The 21,977-nt window shown below is 40.5% G+C and overlaps 1 protein-coding gene across 1 annotated transcript in view; it reads right to left on the bottom strand.

Annotated features, from left to right (window-relative positions):
- Positions 1-208: 208 nt before the first annotated feature.
- The window catches only part of LOC122798304 (cadherin-7-like), a 1,449,445-nt gene continuing 1,427,676 nt past the window's right edge, over positions 209-21,977 (bottom strand). The window contains exon 12 of the mRNA XM_044067131.1: positions 209-2,830. Within this exon, the coding sequence (XP_043923066.1) occupies positions 2,328-2,830 (503 nt within the window). The 3' untranslated portion in view covers positions 209-2,327. The remainder of the gene's footprint in view (positions 2,831-21,977) is intronic.

Below are 21,977 nucleotides of genomic sequence, written 5' to 3'. Positions count from 1 at the left end.
CACTAACACTAAAAAAAAAAAAGAAAAAATATACTGGTACGTGCCCTCCCCATTGCACGCTGTCACACTTATCCCACTAAACACACACACTCTACATTTACAAAAACTACTAGTTTCAGCAGTTACACACACACACACACACACACACACACACACACACACACACACACACACACACACACACACACACACACACACACATATACACACACACACACACTGTCTTACCTCTCTAACTTCACCTACTCCTAAAACTCTCCAAAAAACAAAAGCAAATCACATATCTAACCAAAACGCTTACAAACTACAAACCTACCTGAATCTCCAAACATCACCAGACATCAGCCACTATCTTTACTACCCAGACACCAATAAACCTTAAAGTGAAAGCAAACACTGAACAATAAACTGTGCCACGCCAACAGCAGATTCAGCAATGTAACATTCAACAATATGCAGTTTCGAACAACTGCACATTTGCTAGTCTGGTCTCGAGATACTGAAATTCGATATTTCAGTATTTCGAGACTCAGAAGTGGACCCAGTGTATATCTATCTATCTGAACAATAAAAAGTTGATTGTGGATGACCAGAAACTGATAGAAGGCAACTTTTCCATGGGTATTTCTGGTATTTCTGGTCCATGTTCACAAAGGGAATTAGGGATTCCCGGTGACATTTTGAAAACACATGGGTCCATTCAGACAATGCAAGCATCTGAATGAACTTTAAGGAAAGTGGGGATTACAACCTTTGGGACCTATTGAGGTTTACCCCAGAACTGTGAACACTGTGTGTTGGACTTACTACTGTCTTTACTCTGTCATGAGTTATAGTGGTAACTGTAATGATGAATTTGTAGAAGGCATACTTCATTTCACTTTCTAAAAGTGGGAGCATATGAAAGGAACCAAAAGAAATATATATACTGGGTTAATATCACTGGTAAAAAAAAACAAAACACAAAAATACATCAAAAAAGATGAAAAAGGATAATAGAGAAAATCAACACGTAGTTTGCAGTACAGGATTTAGGGAGACTTATGAAGAGAAATAGGATTACTTTAATATTTTAACATAAATGAAAGGATGGTGAAATGTGATAAAAATGCTTCATAGATCAGTACTAGGCTAACTGCCCTTTGAAGTCTAGCCAGTTACCCCGTGTGAGAATGAAACCCTGCACCTTGTGTTTTTAAGGTAAACACCTTAACCATTATGTCATCCTCCAACCCTTGATAGTGATTAAGTAAGATTGTACCAGGTATAATGTTCACCATATGTAAGTCAGACCACTACTCAGCAACTAAATATAATCACTTTAACTTGATATAATACGTCTGTTTTTTGAGAATGCTTTCCATGACTAAAGAATTTTGTGTGAATTCCCTTCTATCAGTAACAGTACTCGTGTAATAAAATCAGCCTAGTCAGAATATTTTAATAGCATGTCATTCAATTTATAAGTAGAAATAGGCTTAAAGGGAGATCAACTTGGGCATACAGCCAGAAACCAACTTAAAAAAAAAAAGTACTGTGGGCACTGGACAGTTTCTAAAACAGGTCAAGGAATCAAAATTTTTGAGCAGTTTAAGAGCTCATAGGGTAAACATGAAACAGGTTTCTTATGATGTAAAAAAGGAGTATGTTATTGTTTAACAAGAAAATGCAGCCTATGTATCATAAATGGAAATAGACAAAGAGAAGAGGGTTGCCTGGTCCTTATGTGCTAATGATTTCAATTTTTTCTTATGTGAATTGTGAACTTTCTTTCAAAAACAGCGATGTACAGAAAATTTTAGAAGTACCTTTTCCATACCCTCTGAATAGAGTTGGTACTGCCAAGAGGCTGCCAATATTTTTCGTTAACCGAGGAAATATTACAGTATGTTTGGTTGGAAATCAGTTGATTGTACATGCCAGTTTATTAAGTATGTTTGGAACTGGGGTATGGTTGGGATGGGGTATTTGCCATTTACCCACTATAGTGCTATCCTGGAGTTGGCATATTTAATCAGCGGTGGTTCCTGTTGGTGCTTGGGGGCTTGCTTCCCCGCCAAAAAAGAGTTTTACTTTGATTCCCTCAGCCTCCCCCAGCATACCTTTAATCCCAAACCAAAAAAAAAAAAAAAACATGTGGACACCTTTTTCATGTTTGCTTTTGCAATATATCAACAGTTACATACATATTTTTTAATGTGGGCTGCAAATCTGAAAACTAAAAGGATTGTACTATTACTTGTTAAACTTTATATAGTTGACATAATCAAGCATAATATTTGCAACAGTTCTGATAAATATCCTGAGTACAGCTGCAATGTTTTGTTTCATGATGCTACATTTTCTTTGTCATGCTCACAGTGTCCACAGAGATCTGCCAGTTTCTTAAACTGTGGCCCCAGTTCAGACAGGTAATCATAATTCTGATCAGAATCTGTGCTAAATGACCCCAAAGAACTCAGTGAACCTGTGACTGATCCGCAGCCTTCAAATGCATATGTCATGAGGGTGTTGAAGGGTGGAGAACAGGGATCATTATCAGCTTCAAAGAGTTTTTCAAGAATAAATTCCCTAAAAATAGGATCCTCTGGGCCAATTCCTAATGAAAGCCGGCACAAGCTCTGAATCTCTTGGTTCCGTTTCCTTCTTGTTTTATCTTTACGCATGACTGGCTGGTTACTCAGTGCATTTATATCAAATGCCTCTGTGTCCTCTTCACCACCACCTTCATCATCATATTTCACAATGTTTTCTTTGATGTCTTCCCCTTTTATAAAGAATAGAGGCGCTGCCTTGTGTCTTCTTATAGCCAGGATGACCACAATAAATTCTATTAAAAATAATTATAATAATATGTTAATAAACTAATGATGTAAATAAAGCTCTGTCTTCACAATTTAAACATAGGAAGTGACCTTAGTTAACAAACAACAATATTCAGACTCTTTTCATAAAAGCATGCTGCATAATTATTACTTTATAACATCACTGTTTAAACCTTGTCTCTACCAAATATTATAGGTTCATAGGTTCATACTAGGCTATCTGCCCTAGGGCATTTATAAGCCTAGCCATAATGTGTTTGACTTTCGCCACCCATTTTAAATTTATTTTGCTATGCCCTTTTTCGAGGTTAGTATACTGTGCCTCTGTCTAACAGTGACAGAAGTAATACCCGGGGTAAACCTACGATCTCCCATCCACTCATCAAGATTCCTCTTGAAGAGAGTAAATGAGGGACTCCGCCTAACCTGGACTGGGATTTTATTCCAGAGAGAAGGGAGCCTCTGGGTTATGAATCTGTCCCTCCAGCATGTCCTATTTATTTCAGTGCTGAGGTTCAAGTCTCTCGAGCGTGTAGCTCGATGGGATTTGGATTTTCTCAGGTGCAGCATGTCCATTAATTCCGGGTTGGACATGGCTTCAGGCACAGATCGCCTCTGAACAGGTGGTATGCCACTGAATAGAGCTGGAGTTTCTTTAACCGGGCAGCATATGGCATCTGTTTGAGCCCTTTGATCCTCTTGGTGAGGTACTTTTGGGGTCTTTCCAGTTGCTGCAGGTGTCTGGTAAGGTACATCCCAAAAGGGGCATTGTACTCAATTATGGGCCTGATGATGGATGAGTAAAAAGGCATGATGACCTCCCCTGATCTAGATGTGAATCCCTTCATGATTAGGTGGGCTATATAGAATGTTTTTCTAACCACTTTGGCCACGTGGTTGTCAAATGAGAGATTACTATCAACTTGGGTCCCCAGGTCCTTAATTACTTCTTCTGTACTTAATGGATTGCCCCCTATGTGGTAATTTGTGGGCACTTTGGCCAAAGGGGATGACTATACACATTTTGGCATTTAGCTTGAGGCCATGGCTCTGGCACCAATTGTCTGTTTCTATGAGGCCCTTTTGGAGGATGCTTGTGTCGGCTGGAGAGTCGATTATGGCACCCAGTTTGCAGTCATCTGCAAACTTGGTCAGCCACAGTCCTTCCGTGTTGGCCTGTACCTCCGGGAAATATATACCGAACAAGAGAGGTCACAGGACTGAGCCTTGTGGGACACCACTTGTAACTGGTTTGGAGTCTGACATGGCTCCAGCAATTCTAACCATGTGGGTTCTGTCCTTGAGCCAGTTTGCAATCCATCTAGTGATATAGGGGTTTATATTTAAGCTGGTGAGCTTATCTATAATGCCCGAGTGGTTTATTGTATCGAAGGCTTTTGCGAGGTCCAGGTAGGCTGTGTGGACCACCTTCCCCTCGTCAATGGCCTTGGTGACTATTTCAAAGAAATCAACCAGGTTTAAGAGGCAGGATCTGCCCTTAACAAAGCCAAACTGGGTAGGATCCAGTGTCTGTAGGTCCCCAATATCTTTATTTATGAGGTCCATGATGATCCTTTCCATAGCTTTGCAGACCAAGCTAGTCAGGCTTATGGGGCGATAGTTTCCAGGATCCATTGAGGCACCACCTTTATGGAGAGGGACCACTGTTGCTGTACACCACTCTTTGGGCACATATCCTGTAGTAAGGCTGAGATTGAACAGTAGTTTTATGTTTGGGTTTAGCTCTTCTTGGAGTTCATGTAGGACGCAGCCAAGGACACCGTCTGGTCCCATTGATGCTGTGTTTTTTGCTTTGGAGAGGGCGGCTCTTACCTGAGCATCTGAGATGTCAGGGGGGCAGCACTCTGCTGGGATAGATATTTGCCCTTTTGGTGGAGAGGGGAGGGGGAGTTTGCGCTGAACCTGTCAGCTAGGATGTTGGCAATATCTGTGGGTTCAGTGTATTTTTTGTCATTTTGGACTAATTCTGAGCATATCTGGGAATTACCACCCAGGTTCCAAACATAACTAAAGAAAGCCTTGTGATTATCCTTAGTGTCCTGTGCAATTTTTCTCTCGAAGCTGGCCTTAGACAATTTTATGAGTGCCCGTAGATTTTTGCTAATACTGATCAGTGATGCCTTCCTTTTTTGGGATTTTGCTCTATCATTTAGTAGCTTCCTCCTTCTATTGTATAGTTTGTTTATGGCTGGGGTCCACCAGACAGGACGTCTGCCTTTGGAGGATTGGGTCTTGGTTTTATTTGGGATTGCATGATCCATGCATTCCTGAAGGTGTTCATAGAATGCGTTTATAAAGGATTCTGCGGTCTGGGCCATATTTTCCACAGGCCCGGGGGCTTTGAAGGATTCCACCTCAGTTTTGAGGCATGTGAAATTTGCTTTAGAGAACTTTTTCACTGTGATTTTCTGGGCAGGGGGTGGGGTCGGAATGTGAATATCCAGTGAGATTAGTTTATGGTCTGATCTTACCAGTGAGGGATACACTTCTGGTCTGGAGCATAGAGTCCCCATGTTGATGATGATCAGGTCCTGTATGTTTTCCCCTCTTGTGGGAGTGGTAACAAGTTGTTCCATAGCATTTGAGTTTATAAATTCTAGGAACCTATGGGCTAGGGTGTTGGAGCTAGAGTAATGCTCCCTGTCTATGTTTGGGTAGTTGAAGTCGCCCAATATAATGGTGTTTGGAGCGACCTTCATATTTTCCAGTGCTCTCAGAAAGGCCGAGTGGGGTTCCTGGGTTTGGGAGGGTGGTCTGTAGCAGGCTATAAACTGGAAGGCAGTTTTACCCACTGTTAGTTACACATGGATAGTCTCTGATGCTTCGTGCTGTGCCACCAACCTGGAGGTGTGGGTATCTTTGATAAATATCGATACTCCCCCTCCTTTTGTGGTTCAGTCCAAGTTTTGGGGCTGAAAAGCATGGTATGAGGTATAAACTGGTAGTGCTGGGGTGCTCTCGGGAGCACTGATCCAGGTTTCTGTTACTGCACAGATATCGATGTTTTCCATGCTAAGGAGAGTTTCAAGTGCGTGCATCCTGAGGTTTAGACTTCTGGGGTTGAGTAGCATTACTCTTAGTTTCTTATCCCTTGTGATACCTATGGAGGTGGGTTTGTCTTTTGAGCCTTGCCTAAAAAAGGCACTATGGGGGTAGCAAGAGCCTTTGCCAATATCCGAAAGCCCAGGGGTGACAGGTGCAAGCCGTCCCTAGCGAAGCATCGTGGCTTTTTGAGCATATCATCCCAAGCTGACAGGCATTGGATCCCCTTTGAATGACACCAGTACTTAAGCCAATTGTTGAAATTGATCATCTTGTCTTCATATTGTGGCATCATTCTTGGTGAGGGTAAGATGCTACTCAAGGTCAGGGTCATACCGGCCTGGGCTACATGCTCCTTTATGTCTCTTTTCATGTAGTCCAGGGAGGTACATCTCAGGTCATTCACACCAGCATGGACAATGACTGACTCATATTTGTACTTGCCTTGGAGTGACCTGAGTGCTTGTGTTATGTGGCGGATCCTAGCACCCGACAGGCTGCTCACCATGACCCTCTCCTTGTTCAGCCTGGTGAGCGGGACGTCAGTGTGCCTGACGATAGAGTCACCTATTACAAGTGTATCAGGTGTGTTGTTTAGTCTTAAGGGCTGTGACTGTTCGGCACACTGGCTTTGTGAGATATGTGTTGCACGTGTTTTGTTTTGGGGTAGCGGTTGCTTGGGTGTCTGCTTTGGAGGTCTCTGCTGCTTAGGCAGATCTTTGTACAAAAAATAATAAATAGGAATTTGGGGAAGCTTTTCTTCCAACATCTCTCTCTTTGTGGCTTCAGTCATATAACATTTAGATGACCAATGACATAAATAATTGGTTTTAAAATATGTATAAGTGTGACTTTTATTTCATCTCCACAAAATTCCTTGTTAATTTAGTGATACCTGCTCTGATGTTTGACCCAGATTTCAAGTTATCACATTTATCCTAGATGTGCACCTCAGCCTCTAAATAATTATATCAGTTCATCTGGCCCCTGTATTTTTCCTTTAATATGATGAGTTAGCTATAATGCTATATATATATATATATATATATATATATATATATATATATATATATATATATATAGTACACACAATACACATGAATGTATGTACATGTATCGAAAAATCAAAATATCAAATTGGAAGTGATCAAACATAATTGGTTGATCACCAGATGATCGAAAATACAAAAAAAATTAAAACATTTTTTTTTACAAGGATGTAGGCCCCATGTACCCTCTACAACTCCAGCTAACTATATATGCCACCTCCGGGATAGCACTAAAGAGAGGAAATGGCAACTTCCCTGAACCCCATCATAACCCAGTCTCACTCACATTTACAAAGTTGGCATGGAAGAGCAACTGATTTTTAACCACACACACTGGATTTTTTTCCTTGTTCAATGAAAACAGATGGTTAATAAAAGGAATGTAACCTGTATACATATATAATTCTGTGCCAATTGATTGAAAACTCATATGGCTGAATCACAAATGACTGAAGACAATTGACTGAAAACTCATTTGGCTGAATTGCAATTGATAGACAACTATAGAAATGAACAAATATTAAGTGATGGTGTCATTCTGATCAAAGGAGTCATTAGGGAATTGAGTCTAAAAGATCACATGCATATTGACAATTCCCACCATCAAATAGTACTTTTAGATTTCTACATGCTTGTGTTTGAGAACCAGCACAGATTCACTTTATTTATTGTTTTTTCATGGAGTTAGTATATAAAAGTAAGTGGGTATGGGGGTGAAGCCCCTACTTGGGGGTGCAGGATGGCTTGTCTCCCCTACAAAAATATTTTTTTAGTATATTTGTTGTATAGAAAGTTTTCTGTCAATTGTGATTCTGTCAGATGAGTCTAAAGTAAATTGTGTTAAGCAATTTCTTTTTCAGTCACATTAATTTTCGATCAAATGACAGAGAACCGTATATTTACACACACACACACACACATATATATATATATATATATATATATATATATATATATATATATATATATATATATATATATAAAGGGAGAGAGAGAGACAGCAAGATATTTTTGTTGTTCCCTATAGATTTATAGGGGAATTCTGTTTTATTTCTTTCTGACACTTACAATTTACTCTAAAATTGAGATGGAACTGGTGTCCTCATTTTAATTACTAGTTATAAATGTGCTATTAAAATTAAAATAATTTTATGTTTTAAGAACAAATTCTCTGCTGATCTTAACAACTTGCCAGTTTAAAATTATACATTTTAGCATATAATTTTTCAATGCTGTCAACATATATATGTCTTAGATTTGTTATGTTATCTATGATGCTGTTATGAATTGGAGCACACATCAAAAAATGGATGTTTTAGCCTGATGTACTACTGGAAGTATTGTAAAGACATAACTAGTTTAGAGATTATATTAAAGAAGGCAAAACGACAGACAAAACTGCTTGGTTTGACGTTAACCTGTTTTAGTCTTTTGGTCCATACCATTAGGTCTGAGCTTGAAAATGGCTCTTTTAGACAACTTCACCAACAAGCACTTTTATAAATATAATAAACATGTTAGGAAATTATCTGGGTTTTATAAGCTAAATCATCCTGGCCTGAAGAAAAGGATGTATTATATATACCATTCCTGGCTCCCCAATAATGGCATATAAAGCTGACTTTGGTTACAGAATTTACAAGTGAAGAAACACAATTCTCTCCCATCAGTGTACATTACCTATTGCAGATGGGGAACAGCAGCTGTGCATCAAAAGTCAGGCAAATGTTTTTAAGAGACAAGTGAAGTGGACCTATGTACCCAATTTCCAGAGCAACTATAGAATGAGACTTAAAGAGTGGATGAATAGAAATCTATCTATCTATCTAACTGTCTGTCATAGGTTTATAGGTAGGTACTAGGCTATTGGCACTAGGGCTTATATAAGCCTAGCCAAAAAAGTACCCTCGCTTTTGCCACCCAAGAAAATTATTTTCCTATGCCGCTGTCAAGTAGAGCCATAGAGGTGATCCCCGGAGTGAATTTCCTATTTCCCATCCAGTCATCAAGATTTTTCTTGAAGAGTGCTAATGAGGAGCTCTGTTTGACATAGATAGGTAGTTTGTTCCAGAGTATGGGAAGTCTCTGGGACAGGAATCTATCCCACCAGCATGTTCTGTTTATTGTGGTAACAAGGTTTAGGTCCCTAGAACGTGTAGCTTGGAGACAGTGGGATTTCTTTAAGTGGAGCATGTCCAACAGCTCTGGGATTGACATAGCTTTGTATGTTAGGCAGAGATTGTCTCTGAGTAGGCGATATGTGACCGAGTAAAGCTAGCGTTTTTGAGACAGTCTGCATAGGGCATCTGTTTGAGGCCAGTAATCCTCTTTGTGAGGAATTTTTGCAGCCTTTCCAGTTATTGTAGATGTCTTGTGAGGTACATACCAAAAGGGGCATTGTACTCTATAATGGGTCTAATGAGTGATGATTAGAGGGGAACAATGACCTCTTTTTTCCTGGATGAGAAACCTTTTGTGATGAGGTGTGCCACGTAGAAGGATTTCATGACTACTGTGGCGATGTAATTATCAAAGGAGAGACTACTATTCACCTGTGTCCCAAGGTCTCTTATCATGCTTTCAGTATTAAGTAGACTACCACCTATGTGGTAGCTCATAGGTACAGAGTTTTTACCAAAGAGGATGACAATGCACTTTTTGGCATTGAGCTTGAGGCCATGGCTTTGACATCAGGCATATGTCTCTGTGAGGCCCTTTTGTAGGCTGTCCACATCATAAGGAGTTTCGATTATGGTTCCTAGTTTGCAGTCATCTGGGGATTTTGTTAGCCAAAGACCTTCTGTGTTAGCCTGTACTTCAGAAAAGTAGATACCAAACAGGAGAGGACCCAGTACTGAACACTGTGGTACTCCACTTGTCACTGGTCTGAAGTCAGATTTGTAGCCTGCTACTTTCACATTGTGGGTTCTGTCAGTGAGCAAGTTGGCGACCCATCTTGTGACATAGGGATTTATACCTAGTTTAGTGAGTTTATCTATAATTCCAGTGTGGGGGATTGTGTCAAATGCCTTGGTGAGATCTAAATAGGCTGTGTGAACCACCTTACCCTGTCTATGGCTTTGGTGACTGTTTCAAAGAAGTCTATCAGGATTAGGAGACATGATCTGCCTTTTACAAACCTGAACTGGGTGGGGTCCAGAGTTTGGCAATTACCAATGTCTTTGTTTATAAGATCCATGATGATATGTTCCATGGCCTTGCAGACCAGGCTCATTAGGCTAATGAGGCAGTAGTTCCTGGGGTCCGTGCTGGCTCTCTCTTTGTGGAGTGGGATAACTGTCACTATGCGCCATTCAGTGGGCACAAAGCCTGAGGTGAGGTTATAACTGAACATGGTTCTTAGGTGGGGTGCCAGTTCATTCTGCAGTTCATGTAGAATGCAGCCTGGGATGTTGTCAGGTCCCATGGATGCTGTGTTCTTGGCATTGAATAGTGTGTTTTTTATCTTTGCATTCTTCCATTATAGAGATGGGCCCTTTAGGGGGTAAGAGGGGGGTAAAGTTAGCACTGAACCTATCTGCAGGATGTTGGCAATATCAGTTGGTTATGTATATTTAGTGCCATTGTGCTGTAACTTAGAGCAGATCTGACTGTTGCCATTGAGATTCTTCACATAGCTATAGAATGCTTTGTGGTTGTCTTTAGAATCAGTGGCAATTTTGTTTTCATAACTAGCTTTGGAGGATTTTATGAGGGATCTCAGCTTCTTACTGAGGCTGACCATGGAGTTCCTCTAATCATGGGATTTTACTATTTTTTGCAACAGTTTCTTTTTTCTGTTGTAGAGTTTGTTTATGGCAGGGGACCACCAGATTGGCTTCCTTTTTTGGAGGATAGCATCTTGGTTCTGTTAGGGATCACATGAACCATGCACTCGTGTAAGTGCTTATAAAGTGCATTTGTATAGGATTCAGCAGTTGTTCCTCTAGTGTCCATCCGCATGGGTGTCGTGAAGTTTGCCATGTCTTAAGAAGCCTGAAGTTGGCTTTGGAGACATTTTTACTGTGGTTTCCCTAATGGGAGTGGGGGTGGGATGTGGATGTCTAGGGTGATTAGCTAGTGGTCGGATCTGACCAATGAGGAATTGACCTTTGGTGTGGAACACTGGTCGCCCATGTTAGTAATGACCTAGACCTCTAGGATATTGCTGCCCCTGGTGGGGGTGTGGATAAGTTAATCCAAGGCATTGGAATTTATGAAATCCAGAAAAGGTTGAGCAAAACAGTTGGTACATGAGTAGTTTTCCCAGCTAATGGAGGTGTAGTTGAAATCGCCCATTATTAGGGTGTTGGGTTGTACCCTTATATTTTCCAGTGTATCAAGAAATGAGGAGTGGGAATCCTGGGGCATGGTGGGGGATCTGTAGTAAGTTACAATTTGGATTGCTGTCTTGCCCAGAGTTAGTTGCACTTGGATAATCTCAGATGCATTATGCTGTGCAACTAGCGTGGAGGTGTGGATATACTTAATGAATATGGACACACCTCTGCATTTAGTGTTTCGGTCCAAGTTAGGTGGACAAAAGTTGTGGTATGAATTATAGCATGGTAATGCAGGGGTGCTCTCTGGAGCCTTGGACCAGATCTCTGTCACTGCGCAGATGCTGATGTTTTCTATTTTAATGAATGCCTCGAGTAAATGCATTCTGAGGTTTAGACTTCTAGCATTGAGTAGCATTGCCCTCAGATTTTGTTTGATTGTACCTGTTAAGGTGGTGAATTTTTCATTTGAACCTTCCCTAAAAAAAGCACTATAGGGGTGGCAAGTGCCTTAACCAGTATCTGGAATCCCAAGGGCGACAGGTGCAGGCCATCTCTGGCAAAGCATCGTGGTCTGTCGATCATGTCATCCCAGGCAGATAGATACTGGATCACCTTAGAATGACACCAGAAGCTTATCCAATTGTTGAAGTCAATCATTTTGTCCTTGTACTGTGGTATCATTCTGGGTGATGGCAGCATTCTACTCAGGGCTAGGTTCATACCTACCTGGGCTAAAGATCAGAGAGCTCCTCCATGTCTCTTTTCATTTAGTCCAGGGAGGTACATCTCATGTCATTCACACCAGCATGTACAATAACAGAGTCATATTTGTACTTGTTGTGGAGTGACCTGAGTGCATGCATTATGTGACAGATCCTGGCACCCGACAGGCAGCTGATAGTAACTTTCTCCTTGTTTAGGCTGGTGAGTGGAACATCAGTGTGCCTAATTATAGAATCACCTATGACTAGGGTGTTGGATACGTTGTTATGCCTTATGGGCTGTGGTTGAGTGGCACACTGAGTTTGTGGGCTATGTGTCATTTGGGTTGTGTTGGGGGGGGTGGAGGTTGCTTGTGTTTCTGCTTTGGAAGTGTCTTGCTTGAGCAGATTTTTATTGAGAGTCTCCGCAAATATAGATGTGTGTTTTGTGTTTCTTTGTGTGTATTTTGGTGGTGTAGGTTTGGAGGAACCATATGATGAGTGTGGTGTGGTGCAAGTGTTTACCTTCTCCTCTTGACTGTCTAGTCCTGTCCTGGGTGAAGAGAGCTTTGCTTCCAGTTTGGCTATATAAGTGCATCACTCACAGGTTGTAGTGTTGGCTGGTAGCAGGAGAGGGATGTCTGTGTACATGAGGCAATTGCTGCATTGCCCCAAGATGCCCAGATTCATCAGGTAGACAGGATAAAACACTGGGAGCTGACCCTTAGACATGCCTGGATAGGTGCTTATTTATTAGGTACTAAAAATTGTTTTCCTATAGATAAGTGAGGGAAGTTGAGTGCTGTAGTAATGTGTAGCTTATTTAGTGCATACAACGAGTTCTGAACAAGTGCTGAGCTCAAAGATTTTAGTGCTAAAACTAAAAATCTGGCTAGTTATAAGGGAAAATTTATAGAGGAGACTTTATGGTGCCGGGAATAGTTTAACCCATAGCTAAGCGGTGATGCATAAAGTGCATTCTTCCTTTTTTTTAATATAAGAGTAGCAAATGAGCAAACTGATATAAACCAATTAACCTATCTATCTATCTATCTATCTATCTACCTATCTATCTACCTATCTATCTATCTATCTATCTATCTATCTATCTATCTATCTATCTATCTATGTCTTTCTGTCTATCTATTTAGCTCGTTATCCATATTTAGTGATTAGAGTTCACTTATAATTAAACAGATGAAAAGCCCTGAGTTTAATAGTCAATTACTAACCTTGCAGCCCAGGAGACCATTGATGAGCCTAGCCCAATTCCCCAGTTTTTCCAAAGTACTATCTGGTTCAATGACTTGTTCAGAGTCTGGTCATAGGCAAATGGAGGCTCAAGGTATCAAACCATGTTACTAGATGAATAAGCTCTTTAACACCTCTTGGCTTTATCCCTCTTCACTAACTGCCAGGGCAGCATTTCTTGCTTGTATAAATACCAGTGGAATGAACTGATTAGTTATAGCCAGACGTGTGCTCCAGGATATGTGTTTGATATACTAGCATCGATCCTGGCATGAGCAATGTCTAAACTGAAACCTTTGTCATACTGAACAAACAGGGCTTTACATCATGCTTCAGCATTGATTTTCTGAAGACAACAGTCTCGGAGATAATATATTGACCTCATTGCCCAGCTTCAACAGATGACCACCTCAAAATAATCATAGGACTGTAATAATATGGAAGCATTTTTGCAAGATGTCTGCACCTCTGCACTCCTAGATATGGGAGAAGGGGCTCAACCCCCATGTAATTAAAAAAAAAAAAAAAAAGAAGTGTCAACAGTGTCTGTGCAGCCAAAACATAACATCAGGAAACTGCAAAATTAGGCTCACGTAGTGCCACAGGGAGTCCTTAGGATAAAAGATGTTCAAGGACCAGTTGTTAAATCACATAAGCATAACTTCAAAAGAGAGGACACCAGTCATGGTAAAGTTTTGGAGATGTCAGTATATAAAGTAAAAATGTGAATCACAGCACAAAATACAATGGTTAAGCACTTTCATCCCTATACCAGGACTTCATCAGAACCATTTCATTAACTAAATTAACAGCTGATATAATAAAAACACATCCATTAGCTTGCTTAAAGGAACATACCAAACCGAAATAGTAAGATGTCATAATTAAAAAACGTTTAGTACATATTATTGTTCATTCACATTAAAAGTCCAGCATTTACTATATAGACAGATATAAATAATTAAAACGTAAAAATGTTGCTAAAAAGATAACTAATATGGCAACATAGGCTATACCTCAGAGTTATACTGTATAGCCGTCTGTGGATATCTGAGAAGTTCAAAGATTCTATGCATTTCCTCATGGAAAAGGATCTGTGTCTATGGCACAAGGTGATAGGAGCAGCGCAGTTTGTTTAGATAAAGAACACAGCTGATAAGTGGTTTGAATACAGCTAAAGAATACTTTTAGTTGAATGGATTTGGCATAATGGTTAAGGTTTTCACCTCATAGACACAAGGTACATAGTTGGATTTTGACATTGGGTTATTGGCTAGGCTTAAAATGGCCCTTTAGAGCAGTTAGCCTAGTATTTACCTATGAAGCTACGGACCTATGAACTATATGCGCAGCAAGAAGCAACAGACTGCATGATACAATCTGAAAGGAAGAGACAGCGACAAGCAATCAACCTGTCTGCAACCTCTTTGGAAAGGAAGTGATCCAAACTACCAGAAGAGAGATAACACATTTGTTGGCTTTTCATATGTAGTCATTAGGTATAGATTGAACTTCTATTAGCTTTGTTATTCATTCACAAGCAGCAGATTATTCAACAATTAAAGTGGAATATTTGCTCTTTGGGGTCCCGATAGAAGCAATGTGACCTTGGTAAGTGAATGCCTCACAGTCCCTCCTGTTTTTATTCCTGCTTTTGGTTGTTTTGATCTGACTTGACATCAAAGCCTTTGCTCTTTCTGGTAGTACATCAGGTGCACCTAGAAGATGATCATTGTAATGTCTGGTTCTGTGCACTTTGGCCTGCTCACATATGCCTGTAATTTGAGTCCAGGATATGGTTTCTAGTACTCTGTATGGGTTTAGCTTCAGTATGGATACAGTGCCCTTGCTGTATTTAGTGCACTCACCAGTATCACCTTTCTAACACCCCAGAAATGGATTATATCACGTTATCTTACAATACTGATCTTCTCATTTTGCTCTCTATAGGCAGTAGGGGGGTGTATTGTTTTCCAGTAATGGGCTAATTTTAGGGGATCTGTCTGTTTTGAAGTTTCATAGTTAGTGTGCAGCTGATTAGGGATATAGGGTTAAAATGTTGCCAACAAAAGAGACTCCTGTACTAAAGATGTCTTTATTCATTCAAACAAGCTCTGAAAGTGTTACACTTTCCTTGCACAAAATGGGCAGATCCCAGTCCTTTTCAGCTCTACACATAATGAGCAAAGGACAAAACCATCTCTATCCATAATCACCAAACCTAGAACCTTGAGAGCCCTTTATTTAATGATCAAAACTACAATGCCAGTACGGCTATGCTTTTAATTGATACTAAAAATGATATATTGGTGCCATTACAAAGTGTATTTAATGTATATAAAGAAACTGATAGTCTGCTAACTGATAGTTTATATGAAAAAATTGATTAGTGTGGAGTTGTATGTGTATTCTCAGATCCCATATACCAAAGCAGGGATATTATTTTGCATACCAAAAGATGCACAAAAGATTCACTAAGGCCTTTTTTTGAACAGATTTCAAAGTGTCTACTTGTTCATCTCTGCAAAAGTTGTCTCTTAAGATTCATAAGTAGTTATGGTATAAGAATGGGAACAACCTTCCCCTGGAGAGGCCACACTGAATTTCAGAAATCTGTTTGTTTATATACTTATTTTTTCCATCCTGGCAAGGCATTTAAACCACACTGATAGCAGCCTGTAATATCTCATTTTGCTCATCTTCTGAGTGGTTGGCTGCTGAGATTCAACTGCATAAATCAACTGACAAAAGCTAATTTATGTATACTTTTCTCTGCACTTATTTAAGATTAGAAATTTGTAGATAATTGTTATATATAATATAATACAGAGAGATAACACTCTCTGTCTCTAGCTGCAGTTCTTGGTAGCTTTGGAATTGCCAGCCCCTGCTATAAATCTGTTTTTGGACACTCCTACTGGGCCCATCTCATTTGCTCACTCAGCTGAGTACAGTGAGATCATATTTTAATTTCAGACACTCCTACCAGTCCCATCTCCTCTGCTGTGTACAGAGAGAGCACTTGGGAAGGACATCCCCTATACCATTTTACTCTGCTCTGTTCCCTCCCTCTACACAAAAAAAAAAAAAGAAAAATTACTAAATAGTTTTTGAGCTGCTCTTACATAACTGTCTTCTACCTTAAATTTCTGTTCTATGTGATTTTAAGTGTTCAAGTGCTCTTTTTTGATTTTTCATAACTTGTTTTTGTCATTTTTAACTTATCTGCATTTATTTAAACTGTATTTGCCTTAATTTTGCTACACATTCAAGTGTCCTAGCTTGTACTGCATTTAAGTGTTTTTGCTACTGTCATTAGCACATTCTTTCTAATACAGAGAACTTTTTGAGAAAGCCAACCCACTTAAAAAAAAAAAAAAAAATATATATATATATATATATATATATATATATATATATATATATATATATAGATGAGATTTGCTGTATCTGGGACTGTTTGTAAGCTTCTGTACCCCAAGCCTTTCTGTGCTGGAGGGAAGCCTTCTAGCTTATCAGTGGGAGTGGTAATCACTAGGTAGCCTATCTATCACAAGAGTGGTTTCTGGCTTTGAAATTGTAGTTTATTAGCCATTTGGGCAGTTTTTCCATCTCTTTCAACTTTCTGGTTTAAAAGCCTGCATTTGCGCTTGCTTTCCACCTTCACTGTAACTAGTTTAGTCCAGATACAAATTTGCTGTATCCAGGACTGTTTGTAAGCTTCTGTGCCCCCAAGCCTTTCTGTGTTGGAGGAACGCCTTCTAGCTTATCAGTGAGAGTGGTAAGCACTAGGTAGCCTATCTACAACAAGATCCAGATACAGATTCTTAGTTTTAGCACTTGAATGTGCTTACCATGCTCAGCATTTGTTCAGAACTTGCTGTAAGCACTAAATAAACTAGAAATTACTACAGCACTCACCCTTCCTCATTACCTACAGGAAAACAGTTTTGGTACTTACTTTCCTCACTTGCCTAGAGAAAAACAGTTCTTGTACTCACTTTCCTAACTTGTCTACAGGAAAATATTTTTTTTATTCAGGCATGTCCAAGGGTCAGCTCCCAGTGTTCTCTCCTGTCTATCTGATGAATCTGGGCATCTTGAGGTAATGTAGCAATTGCCTCATGTACACAGACAACCCTCTCCTCCTACTACCCAACACTACAAGCTGTGAGAGATGCACTTATCTAGCCAAACTGGAGGTAAAGCTCTCTCCAACCAAGATTGAACTTGATAGTCAAGAGGAGAAGGCAAACACTTGCACCACACCACATTCATCACATAGTCCCACTAAACCTACACCACCAAAATTCACACATAGAAACACAAAAACATTTGCAGAGGCTCTCAATAATAATCTGCTCAAGCAACAGAGACCTCCAAAGCAGAAATGCAAGCAACCTCCCGCCACCAACACAAGCCAAATGACACATAGCCCACAGACTCAGTGTGCAACTCAACCACAGCCCATAAAGCAAAACAACGTACCCAACACACTAGTCATAGGTGACTCTATAGTCAGGCATACTGATGTCCCATTCACCAGGGTAAACAAGGAGAAGGTCACTGTCAGCTGCCTGTTGGGTGCCAGGATCCATCACATAACCAAAGCACTCACGTCACTCCACAAGTACAAATATGACTCTGTTATTGTCCATGTTGGTGTGAACAACCTGAGATGTACCTCCCTGGATTACATGAAAAGATACATGGAAGAACTCTCCGATCTTGTAGCCCAGGCAGGTATGACCCTAGCCCTGAGTAGCATCCTGCCATTGCCCAGAATGATACTGCAGTACAAAGACAAAATGATTGACTTCAACATTTGGCTAAGCTTCTGGTGTCATTCTAAGGGGATCCAGTATCTGTCTGCTTGGAATTACATGGTCAGCAGACCACGATGCTTTGCCAGAGATGGCCTGCACCTGTCACCCCTGGGATGCTGGATACTGGCAAAGGCTCTTGCCGCCCTATAGTGCCTTTTTTAGGCAAGGTTCAAATGACAAATTCACCACCATAAGAGGAACAGGCAAGCAAAAACCTGAGGGTAATACTACTCAATGCTAGAAGTCTAAATCTCAAAATGCACTCACTCGAGGCACTCCTTAAAATGGAGAACATCGATGTCTGTGCAGTGACTGAGACCTGGTTCAAGGCTCCAGAGAGCACCCTTGCATTACCAGGCTATAATTCATACCACACTTTTCGGCCATCTAACCTGGACCGGAACACCAAAGAGTGTCCATATTCATTAAGGATATCCACACCTCCAAGCTAGTTGCTCAGCATAATGCAGCCAAGGTTATCCAAGTGCAACTAACTCTGGGCAAAACTGCAATCCAAATTGTAGCTTGCTACAGATCCCCCACCATCCCCTAGGATTCCCACTCCTCTTTTCTTGATATACTGGAAAATATAAGGGTTCAAGCAAACACCCTAATATTGGCCAATTTCAACTACCCCACCATTAAATGGGAAAACTATTCATGTGCCAACTACTTTACTCAGCACTTTCTGGAATTCATAAATTCCAATGCCCTGGATCAACTTATCCACACCCCCACCAGGGGCAACAATATTCTAGACCTAGTCGTTACCAACATGAATGACCGGTGTTCCACACCTGAAGTCAACACCTCATTGGTCAGATCCAACCATAAGCTAATCACCCTAGATAGCCACATACTGCCCCCAACCCATATTAAGGAAACCATGGTAAAACATTTCTCCAAAGCCAGCTTCATGCTTCTTAAAACAGAAGTGGTGAACTTCATGACACCCATGCAGGTGGACAATACAGTTATGACTGCTGAATCCTACACAAATGCACACAATAAGCACTTACATGAGTGCATGGATCATGCTATCCCAAACAGAACCAAGATGCTATCCTCCAAAAAAAGGAAGCCAATCTGGTGGTCCCCTGCCATAAACAAACTCTACAACAGAATGAAGAAATTGTTGCAAAAGAGAATAAAATCCCATGAGTGGATGAGCTCCCTGGTCAGCCTCAGTAAGAAGATGAGATCCATTATAAGATCCTCCAAAGCTAGCTATGAAAACAAGATTGCCACTGATTCTAAGGACAACCACAAGGCATTCTATAGCTATGTCAACAATCTCAATGGCAACACCCAGATCTGCTCTGAGTTATAGCACAATGGCACAAAAATTACAGAACCAACTGATACTGCCAACATCCTGGCAGATAAGTTCAGTGATAACTTTATCCCCCTCTCACCCCTAAAGGTCCCATATCTATACAGAAAGAATGCAGAGTCCCTGTAATCACAACTTCACAGATAAAAGCAGCACTCTCTAAAACCAAAAACACAGCATCCATGGGACTGGACAACATCCTAGGCTGCGATTTACACAAACTTCAGAACGAACTAGCTCCCCACCTAAGCACCATGTTCAATCATAGCCTCACATCAGGCTTTGTGCCCACTGAATGGTGCACAGCAACAGTTATCCCACTCCACCAAGGGGAAGCCACCACTGATCCTATGAACTATCACCTTATTAGCCTGACGAGCCTCATCTGCAAGGCCATGGAACGTATCATCATGGAATTCATAAATAAAGACATTGGTAACCTCCAAACTCTGGACCCCACCCAGTTCGGGTTTGTGAAAGGCAGATCTTGCCTCCTGAACCTGGTTGACTTCTTAGAGGCAGTCACCAAACCCATAGACGAGGGTAAGTTGGTTCACACAGCTTATCTTTACCTTGCCATGGCTTTCGACACCATCCCTCATTCTGGAATTATAGCTAAACTCACTATACTAGGTATAAATCCCTATGACACAAGATGGGTTGCTAACTGGCTCACTGACAGAACCCACACTGTAAAAGTTGCAGACTCCAAGTCTGACTTCAAACAAGTGACAAGTAGAGTACCACAGGGTTCAGTCCTGGGACCTCTCCTGTTTGGTATCTACTTCTCTGAAGTACAGGCTAACACAGAAGGCCTCTGGCTAATGAAATTCACAGATGACTGCAAACTAGGAACTATAGTCAAGTCCCCATATGATGTGGACATCATACAGAAGAGCCTGACTGAGACAGATGCCTGGTGTCAGAGTCATGGCCTCAAGCTCAATGCCAAAAAGTGCATTGTTATCCCCTTTGGTAAAAACTTTGTACCCATGAACTACCACATAAGTGGCAGCCTTCTTAGCACCGAATGTGTGATAAGAAATCTTGGGACACAGGTGGACAGTAGTCTCTCCTTTGATAATCACATTGCCACAGTAGTCAGGAAATCCTTCTACATAGCACACCTCATCACAAAAGGGTTTTCATCCAGGAAAAAAAGAGGTCATTGTTCCCCTCTACCCGACACTCATTAGACCCATTATAGAATACAATGCCCCTTTTGGAATGTACCTCACAAGACATCTGCAGCAGCTGGAAAGGCCACAGAAGTACCTAACAAAGAGAATTACTGGCCTCAAACAGATGCCCTACACTGACCATCTCAAAAAACTTCAGCTTTACTCTGTAGTATATCGCCTACTCCAAGGTGATCTCTGCCTAACATATAAAGCTATGTCAAACCCAGAACTGTTGGACATGCTACACGTAAAGATATCCCAATCCCTCTGAGCTACACGCTCTAGGGACCTAAACCTTGTCACCACAATAAACAGGACTTGCTGGAGGGATAGATTCCTGTCCCAGAGACTTCCCATACTCTGGAACAAGCTACCTATCTATGTCAAGCAAAGTTCCTCATTAACACTCTTCAAGAAAAATCTTGATGAGTGGATGGGAAATAGGAAATACACCCCGGGGATCACTTCTATGTCTCTGCTCGACAGGGGCACAGGAAATTAACTTTCTTGGGTTGGCATAAGCCAGGGAACTTTGTTGGCTAGGCTTACTTAGGCCCTTGGGCCAATAGACTAGTACCTACGTATGAACCTATGATCCTATGTTTTATGTATTTTACCATGGCAATCTCTTTACAAGCTAAGCAATCCCTGGATCCCGTCTATAATGAAGCAATAGCAGTCATCTTCCTCCACGACTGGAGCCATTATAAGTCCTGCGATCAAGAAAAGTTTAGTTATAGCATTATATTCTGACATACTTCCAACATTAATTGCAATAGAAAAAAAAGCATTTTGAAAGTATCCCACATAGTTAAAGGATGAACTTGTAGTGCACCATAAAAATGTTGACTTTGACTCTTCCCAATTTTAAAATGTAGCCAGATTCTTACAGAAGGCTATAATCCTGCAAATTGATGGCAAATATGTCAGCTCCTTCTCATCAGTGGAGAGAGCCAAATGCCAGTGATCAGATAAGGAATTAAGATTTACATGCAGGGGGTCACACATGGGAAGCAATATGTGGCTGCCATATACTGCTTTGGGATGTTTCTTATATATAAGGTGAATACCCAGTTCTTTAAGATACACCAATTCACAAAAAATAATATTTCCCTTTGCCAAGGCAGGTATTTTTAATGCGTCACTGCAATGTCTAAGGCAGTTAATATAACTAAAGTCACCCCTAAGGATGATATCACCTTGAATATTTAATATCTTATTCCATTCCTTTGTATCAAAACCTAGATGAAAGTAAAATAAAAAAAAAAACATTGTTATGTACTGGATCCCCATTGTCATTATTCATGTCCAGGTTCTCCTCTGGCACTGCTTATTATTAACTAACAAAAATATTTAAAACTTCACATCCTCTATCTCAATCTGGATTAGGCTACTAGTTGTAAATAATGAAAACTATAACATTATAAGGGGCAAAATAAATAACATCTTCTAAACTGGCTTCCCA

Source organism: Protopterus annectens, chromosome 3.part1, assembly GCF_019279795.1.
Source record: "Protopterus annectens isolate FY-2018-M chromosome 3.part1, PAN1.0, whole genome shotgun sequence".
Taxonomy (NCBI): Eukaryota; Metazoa; Chordata; order Ceratodontiformes; family Protopteridae; genus Protopterus; species Protopterus annectens.
The sequence above is the reverse complement of the archived record's forward strand: the minus strand, read 5'-3'. Positions and strand labels throughout refer to the sequence as shown.